The sequence below is a fragment of the Struthio camelus genome, chromosome 22 (genome assembly GCF_040807025.1).
Source record: "Struthio camelus isolate bStrCam1 chromosome 22, bStrCam1.hap1, whole genome shotgun sequence".
Classification (NCBI taxonomy): Eukaryota; Metazoa; Chordata; class Aves; order Struthioniformes; family Struthionidae; genus Struthio; species Struthio camelus.
The window spans coordinates 7,070,708-7,092,937 of record NC_090963.1 but is presented as its reverse complement, the minus strand read 5'-3'; the positions used below and the strand labels follow the sequence as shown (position 1 = coordinate 7,092,937).

Sequence of the window (22,230 nt, the reverse complement as noted above, 5' to 3'; positions counted from 1 at the left end):
CTACATCCTATACTGGCAACTGCCTTCTCCTCTCATATGAGAAATAAATTCAAATTCCATGCAACCTCAAATCACTCTTCCCTGCCTTAAGTTCACTGGTGAAGTCACGCCTAACCTGCAGAGGGTGCTGCATAATCAGGGATCGCGCAGACCAAGAAACATTAACGTGGACGGCCAAATGTTGGAGAAAGCTAAGGAGTTGAACGGACCTGTTTTACAGTCTGACGTGCACCTGACCTTTAAGAGCAAGAATGAAAGCAATTTAATTTTACGTGTGGCAGCTTGTCAATCAAGTGAATCGATTGAGGAGCTTAAAGTGCATCTGAAAAGTAAAGCGAATGGAAATTGAACTGTACCACCCACATCCCTTGCATGTCAATTTGTTGACACTGCAGCCTTCAGAATGAATTAAGGACTGTTTAGGTTTTAGCTGAAGCATACACTTCACACACTCTCTCTCGGGCTCTTGGCAGCATCAGAACACCGGGTTAGGGTGGACTGTGCTTGATACGCTAAGCCGTCTCCGAAAACACTGCCACCTATTCTGCATCACAAGGCAAACATCAGTTTGTAAATATCACAGCTACTAGCAATCTCTCCGAGGACGCGCAGCTCAATGAGAAGGTAAAAGTCAGCAGTAAGAAAACCAGAGAGACAAGAGCTGGAGTAAAACATTACATTCATGGAACCAGGCACCTCCGAGCGTGAGGTTCACTCCTGGAAAATAACCTCAACACTAGCCTACACCTCACCAGAGACGACAGTAACAGACTCCAGTCTGATAAAACAAAGATTAGGTTCCTAGATCTACCCCTGGGCAGTCAGTTCTCTCTGCTTCTCTCTCTTTCTGCTTTTCTCTAAACTTGTGAAAAGACATCCTTCTGGAAAGATCTTTCAAAGTTAACAGGCCATTCTTACTCTGGGCCCTTCAATACATCTTTCACCGTTTTAAGAGTGGGATGTTAAAAAAATAGTAATAATAATCAGGAGATATTTCATAAACCTTTGTGAATTATCTGCAACTACTCTTACAATTACACTGGCCAGATCTGACACTCATTTGAAGCGGCATATTCACATATACCACCCAGCAGAAGGAAAATGGCTTTCTGGGTATTCAGGAGTGAAACACGTTGCAGCAACGCAAAATAAACTCATCAAAACAGATTTTCCAATAAACCTAACAATTATAGTCAACTGCTTGGCAAGGTCATGAGATTACACTTTGGAAACAAAGAAACTGGCCAAAGGCACAAAACTCTGCTTAGGAGCGAGTTCACAAAAATGGCTCCACACGCCCAAAACACAGGTATCATGAAGAACAAGACCAACGAAAGGAACATTTAGACATGAGGTCTTGAAAGAAATTAAAATCTGTTCAAAGATGACCAAATCCCCGGCAAACAATTTCACAAGTGCTTGAAAAAGGAGAGGCAAAAAGGAGACTGAACTAGTTCTAAGCCTTAGACTCGTTATTGTGACCAATAATAATTTGTGGTTAAAAGCAGATGTTCCAAGGTAATATTCTCAATACTAAATTCTTAACACCGAGTTACGTACCAAGCAAAATTGGGTAGATAGTATATTTGGTGACAGGCGATACGCATACAGAAGGGGAGATCAGTGCACAAGTATGTCAAGTTGCTATAGTACCCAGCAAATTAGCATGAGGACTTGACGCATGGCTTCTAGAGTCTTTGACAGCCACCGCTGGATAACAAAGCCTCCCTTGATAGAAACATTCTTCTACCTGAGATTTCATCTGCGCAGCCTTTTCTGGGTCAACTGCCAGGACATGCTGGTAATGGCGGATGGTGTGCAGTCGGTCCTTGTTCTCAGCACGAACATAGCGCTTCAGAGCTTGCAGGATGCGGTAGGGCTGCAGGATTTTGGGCGAGAGGGAAGAGTTCAAATCCAGTTGAGTCAAATAAAAATTACAGATGAAATACAGCCCTTAAAATGTGATTCTGCTTTGCTACCAGGCAGATCAATCACCTGTGCTAACCTCTTTGGATAATTTTTACCCAAGTCTGTTTGACTCAAAACACTATATGCATCACAAACACTGAACAACGCGGAGGGTTTTTTAAATGGACAGCAAGCAGAGAGTGACACAATTAGAAGACCCACTGCTAGGTCTTCAGCACAGACACAACAGAGAAAGCAATATCAAGGACCTGTTCCCAGCTTCTGCCCCAGCAGGTCACAGGCAGTCTTTTCATCAAGCTACTCCCACCTTTCAGTCTGCCCAGGGCTACCTACTGTAAAAGGTCATGTTGAAGGAACTCACCCGGGGCGGGTCAGCTTGCAGGGCAGCCAGGTAGTTCTCCAGGGCAATCCGACGGCGATCATTCAGCATGGCTTCCACACGCGCCAGGTGAGTTTCCACAAGCTGCTGCTTCTCACTTGCTGCCTCTTTCTCCAGAGATTTAACCATTGCCTGGAAGTGCTGCAGGGAAGGGAAGGGCCTGTATGAAATGCTGCGTTCTTCAGGGGCACCTACTCTCACTCATAGAATTCCTTAGAATAAGCGGAGCCTGTCCCACACTGCATGCCCTAGGCGTTTATGGAACGAGAGAAGGGCATTAACAGATGCTGAAGCAGATTTCCTATCTGCAATTTAAATAGTGACAATTTGCCTTCATAACTAATTTCAAAGGTCTGCGAAGAGGCCACACAGCCTTGCAGATAAAAGCTCCAGTTCTGGAGTCAGGAAATCCAGATTGTGCTTTCAGCTGAACAAGTGACACAACATTAAATCTTTCCCCCAACCCTGTTCAATTCATCTGAATATGCAAAAGTCTACAAAGATACTGCAGAGGGGGCTTTTCATCAGAGTATGTTCAGCTCAAATCTCCATATATACTATTAGAACGGTCATGACCAGCATCTCTAAATGGACCAGAATAGTCCATTACATGTAGTTATATTGCATCACAGAGGGAAAACTCTTTTGGACTTAGATAGATTTCAAACAGCGGTTTACGTTAAAAAAACGCAGAGAAAATCGTGTTCCAGGAAGTAAAAAGCAAAGCAGGCTTGAAAGTTGGAGCTGGTCCCTTACACGTATATTGGTTTGAGGGAACTTCAGACAGTTGTGACTGCTGGAAGAGCCCACCCCTTACAATCCTATACCCAGAATACCCCAATTAACTCCATAGGCTATCCAAATTCTCCTCATAAGGCAGAAGATGATTGGCATTTTGGCAGCAAACCAGCTTTATCTGCTGTCTAAATGGTTTTCACTAACTGCCCAAACAGGAAGCACGTGTCCAGAGAGTCACGGCCAAACTGAACAGGGCTGCGAGGCCGTGCAAAATAGGCCAAAGGTCTAAGGTTACAATTTGGCTCTCTTACCACTACGCTTGGAGGGCGAGTTAGGTTCCTACTGCTGGGCTTGGAAAAGGTCCTGGCACAATATCAGATCATCTCCAGCTTCAAGAACAAAACACGCAATTGAGTCAAGTTTCCTCTAAGAGGTAACTGCTGACAGAACAGGAAAGCTATTTTTCCACCTCAGTCTGCTTTTGGCTTTGAATATTAGCATCTCTCATCTAGCTGACTGAGATGATGAGGACAAACACCAACAACTTTCCTCTTTAGGTCCTTCAACTCTTACCTGAATGAGAGTCTGTCTTTCTGCCTTGGGGAGATTCTTGGCTTGGTGTTCTGCTTCCTCCCATTCCTTCTTCACCTGAAGAAGAAAAAGGGAGCGCACAGCAACACGACAAAGTTATGTCTGATCTTTTGGGCTAACTTGCCTTCACAGGCAGATCCTTGCACAGCACAGCTAGGTGTTGGAGGCACAAAAGAGCTGCTGTAGGGTTTGAACTTAGCACTTAACCCTTCTGAGCAGCGAGCTGAGCGTCCCCAGTTATTTCTCTTCCAACACTTGGAAGAAATGACAATCTAATTGCCACTCCACGGTCACGTTGCAAGAAACACACAGAAGGCTGGTGACTGAAGTCAGCGCTCTGTTGCTTTCTCCAGGAGAACATGGGCAGCAACGATGCAACGCAGCACAAAGGAATACAGCTAGAAGCTCACCCGGTCCATGCGGTTGTGGTGTCTGACCTCCAGCTGCTCCTTCGCCTTCTGGAAGCGGGCATGCTCGTTGTCATCAGCTGGGGTCTCAAAGTAGACATCTACATCATCAGTAGGCACTGCAAAGAGAAGGTAAGGATAAAAAGAGACTCAGAAAGCTCTGATCCTGGATTGCAAAGGACAAGCAGGGAGAGGACTCCTCATGCCTGCAGAATTAACAAGCTGGCAGGCTGAATTTACTGAATCGCCACCTACCAAGAGTCCATTTTGGTATCTTTAAGCTGCCAATTTACTGCACAACATCAGTTAGTCACATCATCCCAAATACACAGTAATGCACTGCGGCACCCAGCACCTGTTCAGTCTTCCCATTAGTTCTGAGAGAAGCACTATTCAGCTCCAGCAACAGAATGACTTGGACTGCAGAATAAAGAACTTGTTTCCTCTTCCCTTTCACATTGGCTTCGGATAGCTTAAATGACATTTTGTGCATTAGCTGCTCACTGACAAGCTGGCTCCAGACATCATTAATATGATTAGGGAGCTTGACAGTAAATCTGCACAAAACACTACCCAATATCTTACACTTCAAACCTACCATCCCTACCAGATGCACCACACAGGAGTAACAGGCAACGATATTAGACAAGACAGCAACAGAAGGAGGTTCAGTGAGACAAATTCACTTGTCCAATAAACTGGAAGATTTATATCTTTAAGATATTCAAATCCAACAAGAGGAGAAATAAAATTTCAGAACTGACAGTTTCAAGCGCCTGCAAAATCCGTAACAGGAGCTCCAACTCCATACACAGCAGTTCCGAAAACAGTGAACCAAGTTTCTGCGCTACAATTTTAGGAGTTACGCATCCCCAAGCCCTTTCCGAAAATACCCGTGGCAAATACGGTGCGCTCCACCAGTGCACTTTAACGCAGGGCGGGGGGCGGGCAGAAGGTGAAACTTATGGGAACTCTTCAACCATTTGAACAATTTGGGCAGAAGAAACCTCCAACACCTCACCGGAAGACAGCACGCTTCAAACAAGAAATTACCCTGCACTTCAACATGAATACAGGGTAAGAGTTGAGTTCCAACATGCACCTTAATCCACAAACCTTTATGCTAACTGGGGAAGGAGGAGTGAAGAAGGGGAAAGAATTACTACGTGAGCTAATGGCAACACACAAAATAGGCACTATTTTGGTGTGCAAGGGGCAAGGCCAGATCAGTACTGTGTTCTAGGCCTGCTCACGGCATTTCTGAACCTGGCTTTGACACAGAGAAGTCTCTTTCCAGCCTGAAATCCCTCTGAAACAGGACAAACTTCTGTACAAAAAGCTCCTGACATCCGCATCTTTTATTTCAACACTTCAGTTAGATCAGCCCAATCTAAAGCACTTGCATGAAGCCCATTTTGTAAACAGGATTATGGCTGCATAGTCAGACTGCCAAGCCCCAGATAACACAAAAAGCCTTTCAAAAGGCTTTAATGGTAGCTGAAGTGGAAGTGCTGGAGTTCAACAATAAGATTAATAAGGAGGTTAAAATGTTTGTGGTAGTTTTATCATCTGACATAAAAGCCAGTAGAAATTGGTGCCAAAAACCTCAAGCTCTCAAAAATGCAGGGATTGAGTCACGATTCATATTTCAAACTGAGCTGAAAGTGGGAACCTGAATTCTGTATTATTTTACTGCTGTTTTCTCAAAATACAATAGCAAGAAAACACCTACTACCAGGAGAATGACGATTAGCAGCCCGCTTTTCAGGACTGATTGGTCAAACATATGCAAGATAATGTGACTGGGGAAAGGAAGTGGTCCCTTCCCATACATTTGGCAAAAAAGCCAGTTAGGCAAACAAACAAGCTATGTGTTTTCATAACAAGAGCTTAGAGACAGCCTCCGGTCCTTGCTATAAATCCGAAAGACGATAACTAAGCCCTTGTTAAGGGTTGCAGGCCAACCCAGGTCAGCACAGACAGCGTACCTCGAGAAGCCGCTTTCCCCCGGGAAGTTAAATCTAAAGACCTAGAGAAGCAGAGACAAGGGGAGACTACCGCAAAAGGACAGACAGAACTGCTGCAGACACCAGAACCAAAAGGATGGGCTACACACGTATCCTCTCTTGACCTAGGCAAGGAGGAGGAGACACCAAACACCAGACAGACAGTGGCTAGCTGCAAAAGGGCCAGTGGGAGGCAGGACTTACTCATCTTTTTACACACAGCCATACAATACTCCTCTGACTCAAAATTGTTCCTGTTGCCTCCGCAGCCTCCATATATAAAGCGAATGCACTTTCTCTTGTTAGGGTCGAAGTACCAACGAGGCATCACAGCCCGGCAGGGCCCTGTCATCGCCTCCTGGGAGCAGACAGCTGTGTGGAGACGGGTTAGAACATGAGCTAGTGAGGAGCACAAGGCCTTGCCAAGCGACTTACGATTCAGCGGTGGCTCTAGCCCACACCTTCTTCTGGGGTACTTCTTCTGCTGTTGGCCTCAGCACCACCACTCCACCAATCAAAGGGCTTTTGTTGTTTTTTTGATCTTTTTTAGGGCACTTTCAAATATGTCTATCACAAGGCTTGCCAGTGCAATTCAGTGCAGCGCTGCTCTTGCTGTTTCAGAGCAAGATCTCAGCAGCCAGCTACACAAGCAGTTTTCTCAGCCTGGAGCCCTCATCTGCAAGATTGTCCTCAGCTAGAGGCTGAAACAGCAAGGATCTGCTTTGCTGATATCACACGTTATGCCTCAGGTTTCCCAAGAGTAGCAGAGCCTCCGCTATCTCAAACCAACATGCAGGAAAGAAAGCCCATTAGGGCTGCTTAAAGCCTTCTAAGAGGTCCTGCACCGCTGCACTCTGCCTGGATAGGAACTTGACATCTTAGAGGCAAGCAGGTATAACAGCAAGTGAAAAGGCAGACTAAGCACATGGAACATGATCGCAGTGGCAGTCTTAGCTGTTGGGTTTTAAAGTTTTGAAACACCTAGAAGCTAAATATTGAAGCCCAAAGTTATTGATGTAGCCACGGCACAACACGGCCACATCACATAGCACGGGACTCCTTCACAATAAGCAGTCAGGATAAGCAGCTGAGTTATTCTGAGGCAAGGGTACAGATACATTGTGTATGTTAGCAACTGTTCACAGCACTTTAAGGAAAGCAGACTGTGCACCCCCAAAACAGACACCCCAATCACACTGTTCCAAGTATATTTCAATACCTGCAAACCTCTAACAGCCCTGTACATACATGATCTAAGCCTTGTTTCGGCAAGTAAAATTATCTGCAGCATGCTGGCATTTTACCAACAAGATGCAAGAACTGCTGGCAACGATTCAGGGATCTGAAGCTAATTGAATTTCATTCCCTCTCCCCTCCTCCTTCCTCTGCAGACACTTCCACACACAAAGTATAGGACGCTCTATACCGTGGTGGCACCACACAATCAGTAGATGTTCTCAGCAATGGTACTCGCCACTAGACAAAAGCTACAGCAAATACTTAGATAATAAAAGTGCACCAATAGTGCTGATATGCTTTCTTGGGTGAAAGAGAAAGGTCTACGCAAAGGCTGTGGCTGCTTAACACGGAGACTGGAAAGGGGGCACTGCATACCTTCCTTACCATCAAACGGCCAGCAGCCACCTTTACGTCACCTCTGCAGAATTCGACCCACCAACTTTAGCTTCCTTTTTGTAATCTGGGTATAAAACACCAAATCCAAGGTAATCACTCAAAACCACAATTTTAAATTCATGGCGTACCCCAAACGTCTCCTTAAATCTTCCAGAATTAGTCTATGCAGACACTGTTTTCTGACTCTGCACGGCACCTTCATGGAGGTGCTCGTTCAATGTACCAACCACTGGGCTTTCTGCCAGCAAAACTGCTGTTTAACTGGAAACATATGGCGCTTGCTCTAGAGAGTTAATTTCAACACTTCAAATATAAGCATCATCAGCTTCCCTCTGTTTGCTAACTTATCTGGCAAATAAAAACTTCCAAAGTGGCATTTATTGACTTGATCAAAAACCTATCAACCAACTGACAACCAACAAGAATACTCTCAAGGAAGCAAGAGTCTCATAGGCTAGAACATGACTTACATTTCATATCGCTGCTGACTTCTTTTTCGGAAGGAGTCTTGTCATTGCTGGGCTCTGTGGGGGTCTCTTCATTGTAATCGTCTACTTTATAGCTATCATAATAGTAATCACGATCTTCTACCACGTCCTCCTCCTCCTCTTCCCCTTCATCCTCTTCATCCTCATCTTCCTCCACAGCTGTCCCTGTGAAGTCTTCTACACCTGCCTCTGTAGGGAACTCACTGAAGGGATACAGTTAAATTAGGGGGGGTAAAGTTAATGCCAATCAGTTTGCAGCCAACCTTCCATGTACTAGAATAACGATTCTCCCTTCATCTGTTTTAGAAACATAAGAGAGATGGGAAAATAAATCCACCAACCGTTGATCAGGGAATCAACTGCAGCAGCAAGACTTCTCTCACTACAGATACACCTGTCGCTACGGGCAGAGCTTCTTTGTGCCTCCGGCTCAGTGGGGGTTCCTTACATTTTGCTCATCGGTTTCTTTTCAGGAAGTGAGAGTCTACAATATTTAGAGGACGCACCTACTGTAGCAACCAAACAGTCATTCTGACTGGCTAGGAATGAAAGGAGGGGCTGTTTGACTCCTCCAGTAACAGCAGCGCTGCAAAGTCACTTGTCCTTCTGAAAGGCTTTTTCATGTTCAGGACACTCCTTTGGGGGATTCAAAAGCACAGACATTCTCCTCGGACCTCACCGCAAGGCAGTCACTACTTGAAACAGGTAACAGCAGCTTCACATACAGAGCTGTTAACACACACGTCAGGAAGAACCGTACCTTTTATAAAGGTCATAGTCTTCATCCTCATCTTCATCTTCTTCCTCTTTGGAAAGTGCTTCATCCACAACTTTTGTCTGAGGGCAACATACGTATTCAGTGCCGTGGAACTGGTCTACTCCGCAGGGCAGCAGCATGCCATAATTGTGCAGGATCATCCCTTCCGTCAGACAGGCCTGAAAGAGGAGCCCATTTACGTCAGTATAGCATTATGCTCTTGCTTAGCAAAAACGCTAGCATTTGCCTATCGCAGGTCCCAAGCATGCAACCAATAGTCTAAGTTTTACAGCAGAAGGACAACCGCAACCTAGGGACCTAAGTCTAAACATTAAAGAAAAATGGATTTGAAATTTGTTTACCATAAACCGAACCCTAGAAAGGTCTTGAATCAGAGACACGCAGCGGTTCCTGCTGTTAATTTAACCGCCCCTTCCCAACAACAGCTGCTAAACTTTCAGCCTGGTTAAGCTCTGGAAAAATAACCAGATATTTTGTACCAACACAAGAAGGGGAGCATTTCGAAGTAACACACTGTTGTTTGCTTTTTAGGCTGGTCATTTCATTAAACTTTATCCCTCTCTATCAGGGTAAGCGAAAAATCATTGAAATGGACTTTGTGTCAAGATTATTTTAACAGCTGCAGATGAAAATCAGTTGGATACTTCAAGAAAAAGCCCAAGGTGACTTGTGAGTACACAGCACATCTATACATTTCTCTTAACTAAGGAAATATATGGTTTTACGGGGTTACAGAAAAGAATGCAGTAAAAAGGCTTTCTCATATGCATCAGCTCTCCTTAGCGTTTTGCTCAGTTACAGCATTGATGTGCAAATGATTCAAATATTTCCAGAAAAGTTCTCAAACGATGTTGAAGGAAAGTGGTTTTCAACTTTGTTGTTTAGAGACATTAGCAAGTTTGTCCCCAATTAAAAGGTGATTCCTCTAGCACAGGTTTATGGAAACAGCATTTTGCTCCCTGGAAATTTAAAAAATAGAAAGTTCTAATAGGCACTTCCTTAATCTCATCTTTCCTAACACTGTCAGTGAAATTTAAGCATTATGTTGCTGTTTCTACAGAATAGAAAACATATACGTTTAGTCATTTAGTCTGTATTAACCTCAGCAGAAATGAGCGTACAGAGAATTTGTGACATTTTTGCCAGTCAGATTAAGGGAAAAAACAACACCACCACCACACACACAACCCGTGGGCTAGATTTATTCTGAGAAGATAATCTACCTCTTATGTAAAACCTCCACTAAACAGTCACAATGTAACTCACGTTGTCCCCAAGCAAGCGCTCAAAATCAAATCCCCAGCAGCAGCTACATTACTGCAAAACATGCAAGACAAACATGAAACAGCCTATGACCGCTCTGGTCCACTACCCTGGGAAGGATGGTCATGGGTTAGAGTAGCATCCCAGAGACCTGATTTCACTCCCTAGCTCCATCCTACAGTATGATCTTGGGCAAGTTACTTTAGGACAGCTCTTCCAGAGTGAAGAATAACTCACCTCCACAGTGTTTTTAAGTCACTTGAGTACTTCTGAAAAGTTTTATGTTGCTTTTGGCCATGGTTCATAGACTTAACATGGGAATAACAGACTCCAGAGATAAACACTGGGATGCTCCAATACTGTAATAACTGAGACTACATGCAGACACCCATGCAGACAGGTCCAGAATAAACTGTCTTGCCACAACAGCTCAGTTACCTCTTTTGCTACAGTGCGCCAGTGCTGATGACTTTCACACACATCCATCCGTTCCTTGTGGAAGAATCGGCACTTTTCTGGAACCAGCAGGACATCACTTACAAACTCACCCACTGGAAAACAAGGAAAGTCCAGAGTTTACTTCTCCCATCACACAAGCACAACCTCAAACAGGAGATAAAGCTGGTATCAGAACTCCCCAAAGTACGCTTAGTTGCAAGTGCCTTTAAAGTTTGCATAAGGTATGTTATTCGTAATGCACACAGCTCAGATCAGCAGCTATCGATGTAAATTTACTGAAAAACAGAGCCTCAGTTCCCCAGGTGACAACTGGAATAGGGGCTGACTGCTGAAACGTCATACAAATCCTAAGGCTGAACTGAAGGCACAGCTTATAATGCAAGTCAATAAATAGTTGCTCATGAAACAGACAGGACTGACTGAACAGATTTCATGTAAATCTTTGAAAAGAGCATATCTGTGTACAGCAATTTCCAGACCACTTAACCACCAATTTCCAAACGAGCTGCACCACAGAAAAGCAAGTTCATGCTGTCCGTTGCTGCAACGATCTGGAAATTTTTTTATGTGCCACAAGTGTTATCTATGTTTACAGTATCTGGATATCTGAATAAGTCTTGTTTGCTTTTTTTAACAGTTTCCAGATGGCTTGATTCAGGATCAACTGCAGCACATTCCCCAGCTCGGACAGGCATAACCAAAACACAGAAAGCTGGAAAATAAAAGCTACACAGCCCAAAAAACAGAGTAAAGCCAGAGTCAGCAAATACACCGTGTTCCAACATCTAGATAACCACAACCTGACCAGCATGATTTCATTTTGGAAAAACATTAAGGTCAGACTTCTGCTTTTGAGGAAGGAGGAAGAGAGAGATAATAAGTCTGCTCTACAGGCTCTGAATTAGTAGGACTTGACAGCTATTTAGCCTAAATATCCACTGCAACTGTTTAGTGCTGACACATGTCAAATTGGTATCAGAACCGTATTCAGTTTGAGCATCGCTTTCTGTTCTTTGCCCAGAAGTCCTAACAGACGTTGCGACCGGGATGCAAAACGTGAATATATTCTCAGAGTTGAGATTTTTCTTTCTGTCTTGTAGATTTAAATGCCACTTCCAGTAATTTTAAAATAAAACCTTATCTAGAGATCTAGCTACTCTAAAAACATTAGGAAAAAATCTTCAGTCCAAGTGTTTCAAAGCAACATACCTTGCACACCTGACTGGCAGATTTAGGAATCTTTTGCTAAAACTGGAGAGCTCTTTAGGTGAAAGGACTTCTCTCTTGCAGTCTCAAGGGAGCAGAAATATTTGCCTGACTAACCTTCAACATTAACTTTCAAAAGAAATATTAAAATTTTGAGTGCCCAGTTTGTCTGACTAACCTTCAACATTAACTTTCAAAGGAAATATTAAAATTTTGAGTGCCCAGTTTTTTTGCAGTCCCTTAGTGGGGCCCCTAAGGCCCGCGGACGCTTCTCCTACGCACTGTACGCAAGTCAAAACAGAATTTAGGGACAGATTATCTGAGGACGATGAGATCAACTGGCATTCGTCAGCATGTCTAACAAGTAACGAACAACATATTATTCATTTTTATTTCCTGACACGCCTTCTAAATTAGTTACATTTTAAACCAATAGACGTAATAGGCAAATGGTATTTTTCCCCATTTTCTTCTCTCAGGACATACCAGTTACAACTTTGGGCTAATATCCTTTCCTCTTTCCCTCTCACAAGTGATCAGCTACAAATTTCTGGTAAGAAAGCTATAAAACTGACCAAACTTTAAAACCAAGAGGCTGTGGTTCTGGGTCCAAAGGTAGAAGACTCAAAGCGATCAGAAACAATAATTAATAATAAACAGTGGGGATAAAAGCAACCATTTGCAAAAACATTGAATCCTAAGCTTTACATAAGGGACATGGAAGGTTCTCGCAGTTCAGCTTGGGAATGAAAATCCATTATACACTGTGCATTAATGGGAAACCTTCCCCACCCATGACCAGTGCTAGCAAGAAAAAAAACAAAAACAAACAAACAAAAAAAAGGGGTCTCCCTTTTCAGAGTCAGCCAGATGAGGTGTTTCCATGCCATCTAACAGCTTAGCCAGGACTGTCAGCAGTTTGTCTTTTCACACCTCACCAAGCTCAGCCCTGCTCCCATCATCCTATTGTTACTTTTATTTTACAGTTCAGTGAGAGCGCTGATGGGTTCTCCTCTCCTGCCCTCCCCCACCTTTGAAATACAAAAGAGCTGTCATGCTGGGGGGGGGGGGGGGCGCGAAAATTGAACATGGTCTGATAGCAAAATCCTACCTCAAGATAGACCGCAGCAGGGAAGACGCAAGCGGCAACGAAATAAAAAATTACTCTGACTGCAATAAAAAGTCATACTTCCTGCAGAGACATACATCATCCATTTACAACAAGCAATTCAGGGACTGATAAAGAGAAAGAGGAGGTATTTTATGCACATATGGATGGACTGACTTGCAACTCAGATCTGAAAACCAGAGTTGCCTTGCAAGTTAAAAACCTTTGTGAGAGAAGACACCAATTAAGGGTTTGAACAGATCATTTAATGCTTATCAAGTTTTAGCGCAGTGTCACTAAAATCATCTTACTTTTCAGTTGAAGAATATGTTTGGGAAAGGATTGTTTTTAAAAGAGATTACACGTTTTAAGTCCAGAGATCTTACCTTTATCCTTATTTCCACTAGAAGCGCTCAGTTCAATCAGCTGGGTTTGCTTGCTCCTCAAATCTGAATTTCCACGTCTATAAAGTGAGAGTAGCACCCCTTTCCCAGGACGTATCCATACTAAATTTAGTGCTTATGAAGTGCTTCGTGATCTTCTAGTGGAAGGTGTTACATACAAGGGAACAGTACCTCTACAATTTTGTGGATTTGCTTGTGTTCTCTCATGTCAAACCACACGCTAGCCTCAGTTACATACAAGATGCATGAAAACTGGCTTTCACTGAATGCTACCAGCAATCACAAGTTGACTCTTCAAGATAGCACAAGACTTCTTGCAAAGAGTTAAGAGAGTCTTTTCCTGTGGATAACTGGAGAAGGGATCCAGTCAGCTGCGACTAAGTTTACTACTAAGGATGCCTGGAGCGTAGTGCAGCGTTAGTCACAGCCTACAGGACAAAAGCCGCAAGGTAAACAACCTAAGCCTGTTGCCTGATTCAAGTGGGTGGATAGATACTCAAAAGTACAATGAAATCTATTATAGTTTATCTAATATTCTTTCACAGTTCAAAGTGGGGACATGGGATACAGCTGCAAGAAGGAAGGCCTCTTTGAAACAACGAAGTTTAAATATAGTCAGTTGAAACAGAATAGGAATCTCTTGCCAAGACCAAAGCAGGAAGCCTGAACGTACTGAGCATGGAAGTCTCCAAGGCAACAAAATATTAAAGCTCCACAAAAATAGGATCAGAGTATTAAATCCCAATGTCTTTGTGATACTCAAACACAATAGCCTTCAGGCTGTTAAGGCAGTTGCAGAGAGAATGGGGATTGCTTTTTCACGCCAGGCACCATTATTCCAACACAGCTGTTACCAAGCTGTCGATCTGCTGGGAAGAAGGCAGAGTTCCATCTTGTGGAAATAAAAACGTTTCAGTGGAAGCTGGACGTGGAAATGGCAACCTGATACGAGAGAAGCCTTATAAACTGATTTGTTCTCCCTCAAAGAAGCCAGGAGGCAACTCTTTGCTCCCCCACCCCAGAAGGCACAAACACATCTCTCCCCGTTGATCTCTGCATCTCACCATGCACTCACCTAGGCACTTGTAGGGCACAACAATATGAGTGTGGTCCTTGCACTGCTTCTTCCCTCGCTTACACCAGCTGTCGATGCTGACAGGTTGGTTGGCCTCCACGACGTTCGTAATCTGAAGGTCTGGATACATCTGTTTTAAAAGACCCACAGATACGTTTCTATCCAGAAAGGGTAAAGAAAGCACAAAGGGACTCCTGACAAGAGTAGAGAAGCCAAATCTTCTAAATAAAAATAAGCTTCACCTCTGCACGTGGACACACATTCTCTTCTAGATCAAGCTTACAAGAGCTGAAGACACGAAAGCCCCCACAGCTCTTTGTCACACCAGCCTCGGGAAGTGGAACGTGTCATCACTTCTTCATATGTGGCAGCAGAAAGCCAAGTTTGGGCCAAGAGCCTTCATCAGCACCTTAAGCTGAGGCGTTTGGCTTTGCATGGGGGCAGACAAGAAGCATTTACCATCCCCATTCTGGCAGGTGCAATGACCCTCCAGAAGAGGGCAATCACCAACAGATAGGGTTTAGTAATGTACTCTGGCTCCCTCAACACTTGTCAAGCAAACATGCACCTAACTCCTCAGGTTTCCTTCTGCCTCCTTTTATAGTGTACTAATATGACCCCTATGTCCCACTCAAGTCAAGTTCTCAAGTCTAGACGTTGACTTATATTTAGGCTTCCATTACCCGAACCAAACGCAGTCCCAGTTATATCAGCCTTGTAAAGCAGTTCTAAAAGTCTTCCAGTCCGAACACGGGCTGCTCTACCACCTTCCCACTAAAAAAAGCATTCCTTGTGGTATTTTACATGCTTGTCACCTCAAAGAAGTAATCAAACACACTTCTCAAGGCCAATATGCTACAGTATCTGGAGTACAATGAAAGGAGATTAAGGGTTTACAATAAGGCATGAAGAGCTTAAAAATACTGCCAACATTTAGATGAAAATATTTTTCTAACATTCTGGCTGATCCGAACATGTTCTTCCCAGCAACAACCCAATCACACAGAATACATGTGAAATGCTGTCAGGTTCCACTCCGCACAAATACAGTGCGGAGGCTGGTCTAATAAGCCCAAAGGCCAAACACTCAAAGGAATCACGTGGATGCAGGCACACACGCTTCTCTGACTTGCAAGGACCTCGTGCGGCAGCCTAAGCTGATCTCAGGTGAGAGGTACCTCCTAGCCCCCACTGCAGCATCCCCCCTGCTCCTCTCGGGCAATAATACAGCAAGACCGTTCAGGGAACCGAGTTAGTTAAGAACCAGTTACTCTCCTGTAGGGTTAATTTTCTACTGACTGGCTAAAATAGCATCCAATTCCTTAGCAGCAGTGAAGAGTTAGGATCACATGGAGAACAAAGACCCCCAAGGAGTCACCTCACCTCCTGGCAGTACTGCAGAATCTCCTCCTTTCTTCCAAAACAGCTCTTGGTCCCAGAAGTGTCAGGTTCCCATTTCCCAGTCTGGATATTCACATGCATATTTAGCTTCCCACAGAACATGGCAATTTGAGGCTCTGCCACTGCAAACCCTGTCCCAGCATTGGCTGCAAGCGCCTGTGAAGACAAACAAAGCAAAACATGTTGACTGCTTTATCTCATACAAAGCAGGACAACTCAAAGAACCAGAAAGACTCTGACTACTTCTTAGAGAGCTCCCAGTTAACCCAGAATATCAGTGGAGTCTTGCGAATGTATTTTTTAACTGTATTTAGGGTTATTCCCTTAAGTTGGCGGGCCCCCGTCACGTTTTCTCAACCAATGTGTTTGTTTTTCCAAACTCCGTCTATTCTTGCTACTTTTTGCAGCAGCTTACCAAAACAAAAAACACGAGTAATTCAGACTTACGGGTCGCGCCCGCGATGTCTGAAAAACCTGAAAGAGCTCACCTCCATCCCCAGTATCTGAATAACTTGTACTAGTAACTTTTGGCAAAAGTAGGCGGTGGCCTGTGAAACTCCTCCAGAGGTTACACAAAGCCTGGGGATTGCTACTAATAATAAAATAACTATTTCCCCCTGCATGAGACCTGCTCAGAGCTTTAAGCCCTCTGTTTCCCCAAAAGCCTTCAAATATCTGGGATAGAAACATTAAGTTTCTTACTGAAACATACAAGTAAAGAGGACTTCTGCTGAACCAAAAAAAAAAAAAAAAAAAAAAAAGTAGCTGTTGAAACTAGCTCCGCAAAGCCTGCTGTTTTCCCTCATTCAGTGCATTCAGATGGATATTTGTACTGTCAGGTTTCTGATGCAAATTCTGTGCGCTCCCCACCCTGCACCAGTAGACTGAGAGCCTATGACAAAACCCCTACAACACAAACTGACATTCTGGTCAAACTCCAGACTGATCAATGAAAACAAGGTCAGGCTCCTTTTCTGAAAGCTTGCTGGCTGACCAAAAGAAGAAAAGGGGATTAAATTAATTGCAGAGTTGAGGTTTTATTGAAAAGATTGACGGTATCCTGGGAGTTGAACATCCTCTCCCTGTTTAACTAGCCTTCGATTTAAAAAAAAAAAAAAAAAAAAAAAAAAAAAAAGACGTATGAGGCAAGAAACAGATGAACTCTAAACCCACTCCCAAATCTAAAGCATGTCAAAACGTTTAGGGGACTGAAACTCATTTCAACCACTTCAGATAAGGCAAATCAGAAACGGCAAGAGACATAGGCTTCGGGGCACCACTGCCCCAAAGTCTCTTTTTTTTGAGCAGATGGACCTTAGGCCACCAAACCTGCCTTCATATTTAACCTTTCAAGCACTCAAAATGCACACGTTACTGTGTATACTGTTCATTCCCTATTGCCTGCAGATCCCCATCAACTTCTACCCACACGTGTATGCTTAAAGCAAATAAAGGTGCGTTTAAGAGAAGAATTCAGCTGGACAATTCAGCTTCCAGTTGCTGGATATTAGGAAAAAATTAACTCCATTATAATTGGCCCCCTTTCCTCCCCTCTCTCCTTTCACGCACAAAATCACTGCCTAGTGATAAGGCATTTCAACACTCAGAATCAAGGACTGTGTAGTGCTGAACCCAGGGTGAATGCCTGGGGAATAAGGCCAATTTAAGATACAAAAACATAGATTCCTGTCTTAACTTCAGAAAAATTACCCCTCGAGTTTTAAGAACTACATTATAAATAGCAGGTTGCCTTAAAGAGAAATGTTAACATGCAAGCAGTTTCTGTTTACTAACCCTTTCACCCAGCAGAAGTTCATGAGAGCAAATTTTAGCACAGATCACGAAGTAATGAAACATCAAGCTATATTTAACCGAAATTGAGCATCCGTATTCGAGTCACAAAACGCTTCCAAGGTCAAACCTTTTCTCACTTTGCTATGCTTTAACAAGAGCTGAACCTAAAAGCCTTCTAACAGGAGTAGCCTCTCATGTACATGTTGGCAGTGAAGAAGCATCCGTACTGCCCAGAAGACTGGTACCAAGCAACGGTTTTGCTATAAGCAGCAAATTTTATTTGCCATCTCAGAAGTCAAAGGCCTAGAAGTTACAATACACAGAACAAACAACTCTGAATTCCTACTACAGTTTAGCTTCTTCCAGAAGAAAGGACCAATTTACTAGCTTGCTTCTTAAAAGGCTTGGGAAGGGCCAGGCTCCAAGGCTTCCCCAGCTCTCCATTACTCTGCCATCTTGGAGGAGGACAAGGGGAGGCAGAAGGTAAAGGGCACAACCCTCACTTGCTATTCACTTGTCTTTTGTCCTTCTGGAGTGGCCAGGAACCATGACAGAAGCAGCAGACACTTCCGCTGGGAGAATGACAAGCCAGAAGACACCACGAACATCATGCCGCTTAGCTAGCGGCATAAGCGGCGTATACTTTCAAGCATTTACCTAGGTACATTTCTTGTATACTCTGCCCTAACGGAGAGAAGACAGCTACACATTTCAAGCGGAGGACGGCTTCATCTGATGAAAGCACTGAGGCTGGATAACAGGGCCCAATAACTCTATTCCTTCGCAAAGGGACCCATTTAATAGACAGGTGCTTCAAAAGAGAGCAGACTGATGCACCACTGCAAAATCTAGGCTCTCGCCCTGCTTTGCTCACTGCGCTATCCCTCTAGAAGAAAAGGCAAATACAGAATGATCCTTCATAACTCTACCAACACAAACACACGCACACACACACTTTGTAAGAAGGTCTTTTTTTCCTCTGCAAGCAAATACCACTTTGCAACCAACAACCACCTTCCACAGAGTACAAGATTTGACATATTGAAGGAAACGCTCCAGAGCAAAACTTCGCTTTACTACAACACTACAGCTATGTCCAAGATTCAAGCTGAACTCTGAAGAGCAAAGAAGAAAAAGACATGCAAGATAAAGCGGGTATGCAGCATTAACTTAACCTAATAAGAAGAAAACAGTGCATCAAAAGAGAATAAAATGTACGCATTATGAATGGTTTGGACATCATTAGCATGGTCTATACTTGAAATTTGTTTTCTTCAAAGCCAACTTAATGAGCACGCACCATAATAAGGTAACTGCCTAAGTAAGGGAGGTGCAGAGGGTCCATTCCGAGAGGCAGAAACATCCGTAAGTAATCCATTCATAATAGCTCTTGCATGAGCAAAACTCCTGTTCAAACACATACCAACCTGCTGAAATCATGACCACCCGCTATTTACACACTGATGCTAGCTAGTGTTTATTTTTGCTGTCTCTGGCTTGACACCTCAGCACTGTGGCAAAGGTACCACTCCTCCTCCACGGATTACTCAAATAGTCTGCATATCAGCAGAGCGCTGTTGCCCTAGCTACCAGAGCATGCAAAACCCCCATTCACAGCTGAACAAACGAGGCTAATTACTTGCTTGATTTCATCACTTGTAATCGCATGGAAGAAATCTTTTCTTGAATTGCCCAGTTGAGCCAGTTAATGAACTTTGATATAGAGAAGTCAAACCTTTGACCCCAAGGCCCGCAAGATAAGATTTTTGAGTAATGGGCTTCAGTTTTTCACAGCTGACAATTTATTCCAGCAACCATACACGTTATTTAACTTAGCACTTTTATCTCATTCTAACTGTAATGAGAAAACACAGCACAAAGAAGAACTTATTGAAAAGGAGCGGAGGCCACACCTTCAACACTGCTACTAAAAATTGTAAAAAAGTCACCTACAAGGATTCTTTGGGCCCAGACATTTTCTATCACCTCCTCAATTGCCTTCAGTGTACCAAAGAATAAGGAGATCACTCCAGCTGGAGGTTCGTTAGTCTACGTTCAAGCATCGTTTTGCAAAAGGAGGGCTGGGGAACACACAAACAGAAGGGAAGTTCAGGATAAAACTACATCCTCAGTTAAGCCTTTCAGCATTTTAGAGAATTCATGCACTGCAAAGGGCAGAACAAACTGAAAGCACATTTTCCTGGGGAATTTCCCAGCCATAAATGGAAGCAACCACCCCTGCTAGCGCTGGGGAGGAGCTAGCAAATCTCATACCAAAAAAAAAAAAAAAAAGCAGACAGACAACTTGGGAGGGGCATCATACACAGAGTTCATTTAGTTGTGTACCTCTCTGGTGAACATTAATTTAATAACTATTACCCTAGTAATATAATCCATAACCTGAGAACAAGACAAACGTTATTTGGGGAAAAAACTGTTATATAAACCCATTCCCTTCCTCACTGGCACTTGACTTTACAAGATGTTTCATGATAAATTCCACTCTGCCCTCTGGTATAATTCTGTAATGCAGTTTGCTTTCCAAGACCAAAAAAGTATTTAATTCCATAAACACATAAATCTCCAGTCAGTTAGTGTCAGTTAAATTCCTCACCCTGTCAGGCAGTGCCTGATTTACAGTCCTGAAACACAGGAATTCAGACCTCTAAATCTTCCCCTTCTCTGACGGAAGCGTCTCTGCCTAAGTGTCCCGACTTTTATTTACTACTGACCTCTTCTACTTGTGACAGCAGGCTTGATAGGTTAGTTTCACCGATCCGGAGGCCTGCGTTGTATATTATAGCAGGGGTCGTACTTTTTTTTCCCCCTCCGAGTATCTACCACCGGATCATCTCAGAGGAAGCATGCAGGGCTCTGATCACAGGCACGGCACTGCACAAGAATGTTCCTTAGGAAGGATTTTTGTCAATTTTACTTGTTCCTCCCCTCTAGTGTTCCCCTGTTCCAGTGCTGTCAAAGACACTGTGCAGGAATTCCTATAAATACATATAAAAAAAAATGAATATTTGACATCTACCCATGAAACGTATGCAATACCTTGCAGTTCTGGTTCAAAAATGAATAACTACCTACTTCGGTATCAGCAGTTCATTTTACATGCAAAAATCAATGGAAAATTCAGAATCGTGCAATCTAGGTAATTCTGCCTAGAGCTTTTTCTGTAAACTCTATCAGCTACACTGCAAAGAAACCTGCACTCTGCAGAAACATCTAACACTCAAATGATGAGAATGACCTCGACTCAAGCAATTAAGTTCTCCTGAAGATTTTAAGGCAGTGGCTGCTGACGGAAAAAGCAGGCCTTCTCCCTTCTTCCAGCACAAGGGTTTGTAGGGCAACCTGGTAAACCAGATCAGGAAGCTCCATTTAAAAATAACCCAGGAAAGAAAGGGAACTTTTTAACCCAAATTGGTCTTCCGATCTGGTTCACCGTGTGGCTGAACAAACAGCTGGACGGGGACAAAAGAGGGGACTGTATGGGCTGGGAAAGAAACTATCCTGCTGCATCTTCTACAGAATATGCCAGCTTCCTTTCGCCAGAGCAAGGCAAAGGCTGAATCCTCTAGTTATCTGGTCAGGCATGTTTGAATTAGTTAAGACTTTGCAGAAAAACTGTGTGCAAAGCGACTCCTGTGCATCTTTTTGATTTTCTGCTTCAAACCAAGACTTTCAAACCCTTCCCTCTGATCATCCTGTTCTTTTAAGAAAGATTTCAAATTAATCTTCAAACGGCATTATTAATTAAACTAAACAAACTGGAGGCTCACAGCGCGCCTCCAAGACACGGCTGGCGACTAAAAAACTAGTATGGCCCGAAGTCCAGCATTTTATCCACATGTTGCACATCGTGAGGCAGGAGTAAGCTCTCTTGGCAGCATCGCTTTTGCCAGCAAGGCTTTGATAAGTTCCAGGAAACAATTTCGATCCATGAGGCTAGGAAAGGGTGCGAGAAGCAACAGCCTGGGAGACTCAAATACTCATTTTAGCCCACTTTAACCAGCAAAAATGCTTTACACCTTTCCTAGAGCACCTCAAGACTCCTGTAGTAAATGCAGTCCTTTAAGCTCACATTTCCCTGTAAATTCCAGCCCCAGAGAACACAGGGTACGGAAATACCCAGCAACGCCTGCTCCACCCCGTCATGAAATGCACTTGAAAAAACACCCATTTTCCTGGCCTTATGTTTCCAGGATTTGGTATCTGTTAAACCCTGCTGCAACACAGCTTATTGAGCAGGTTGTCTTATTTAATGCACCACAGAATGCTATTTGGGAAAGTTTTCTGTTATTTGCGAAAGCTGCTGGGGATTTCAGGACAGAAAGGTGACTGGAGTTTCTGTCTTGTATAGAAAAAGTTGCTCATTATACTTTGCTGAAAAATTAGTTTCTGAGAGCCTTTCTTAATAGCAGAAAGATATCTGCAAACTGTCAAATTTAACTACGTTCATCTGCAAAACATCAAAATTAACTACATTCTGAATTTTCAGCGAGGTCAAACGTTAAAGCAACCCTGCTCATCTGATCAGATTAGCCAGAAAATGAGACTTAA

General features: G+C 43.4%; 1 protein-coding gene across 13 annotated transcripts in view; it reads right to left on the bottom strand.

Moving 5' to 3' along the window:
* The window catches only part of APLP2 (amyloid beta precursor like protein 2), a 71,674-nt gene that overhangs the window by 8,515 nt on the left and 40,929 nt on the right, over window positions 1-22,230 (bottom strand). For 7 of the 13 annotated variants that reach the window (XM_068916482.1, XM_068916485.1, XM_068916484.1 and 4 more), the window contains 9 exons: window positions 15,850-16,023; window positions 14,467-14,596; window positions 10,653-10,765; window positions 8,934-9,109; window positions 8,156-8,376; window positions 4,048-4,163; window positions 3,620-3,694; window positions 2,291-2,449; window positions 1,751-1,879 (listed from right to left, as the gene is read on the bottom strand). In XM_068916482.1, coding sequence (XP_068772583.1) covers window positions 1,751-1,879; window positions 2,291-2,449; window positions 3,620-3,694; window positions 4,048-4,163; window positions 8,156-8,376; window positions 8,934-9,109; window positions 10,653-10,765; window positions 14,467-14,596; window positions 15,850-15,969 — 1,239 coding nt within the window. In that variant the 5' untranslated portion in view covers window positions 15,970-16,023. Of the gene's footprint in view, window positions 1-1,750; window positions 1,880-2,290; window positions 2,450-3,619; window positions 3,695-4,047; window positions 4,164-6,254; window positions 6,423-8,155; window positions 8,377-8,933; window positions 9,110-10,652; window positions 10,766-14,466; window positions 14,597-15,849; window positions 16,024-22,230 lie in introns of all 13 variants that reach the window. The other 6 variants (XM_068916476.1, XM_068916479.1, XM_068916471.1 and 3 more) reach the window with 1 other exon arrangement.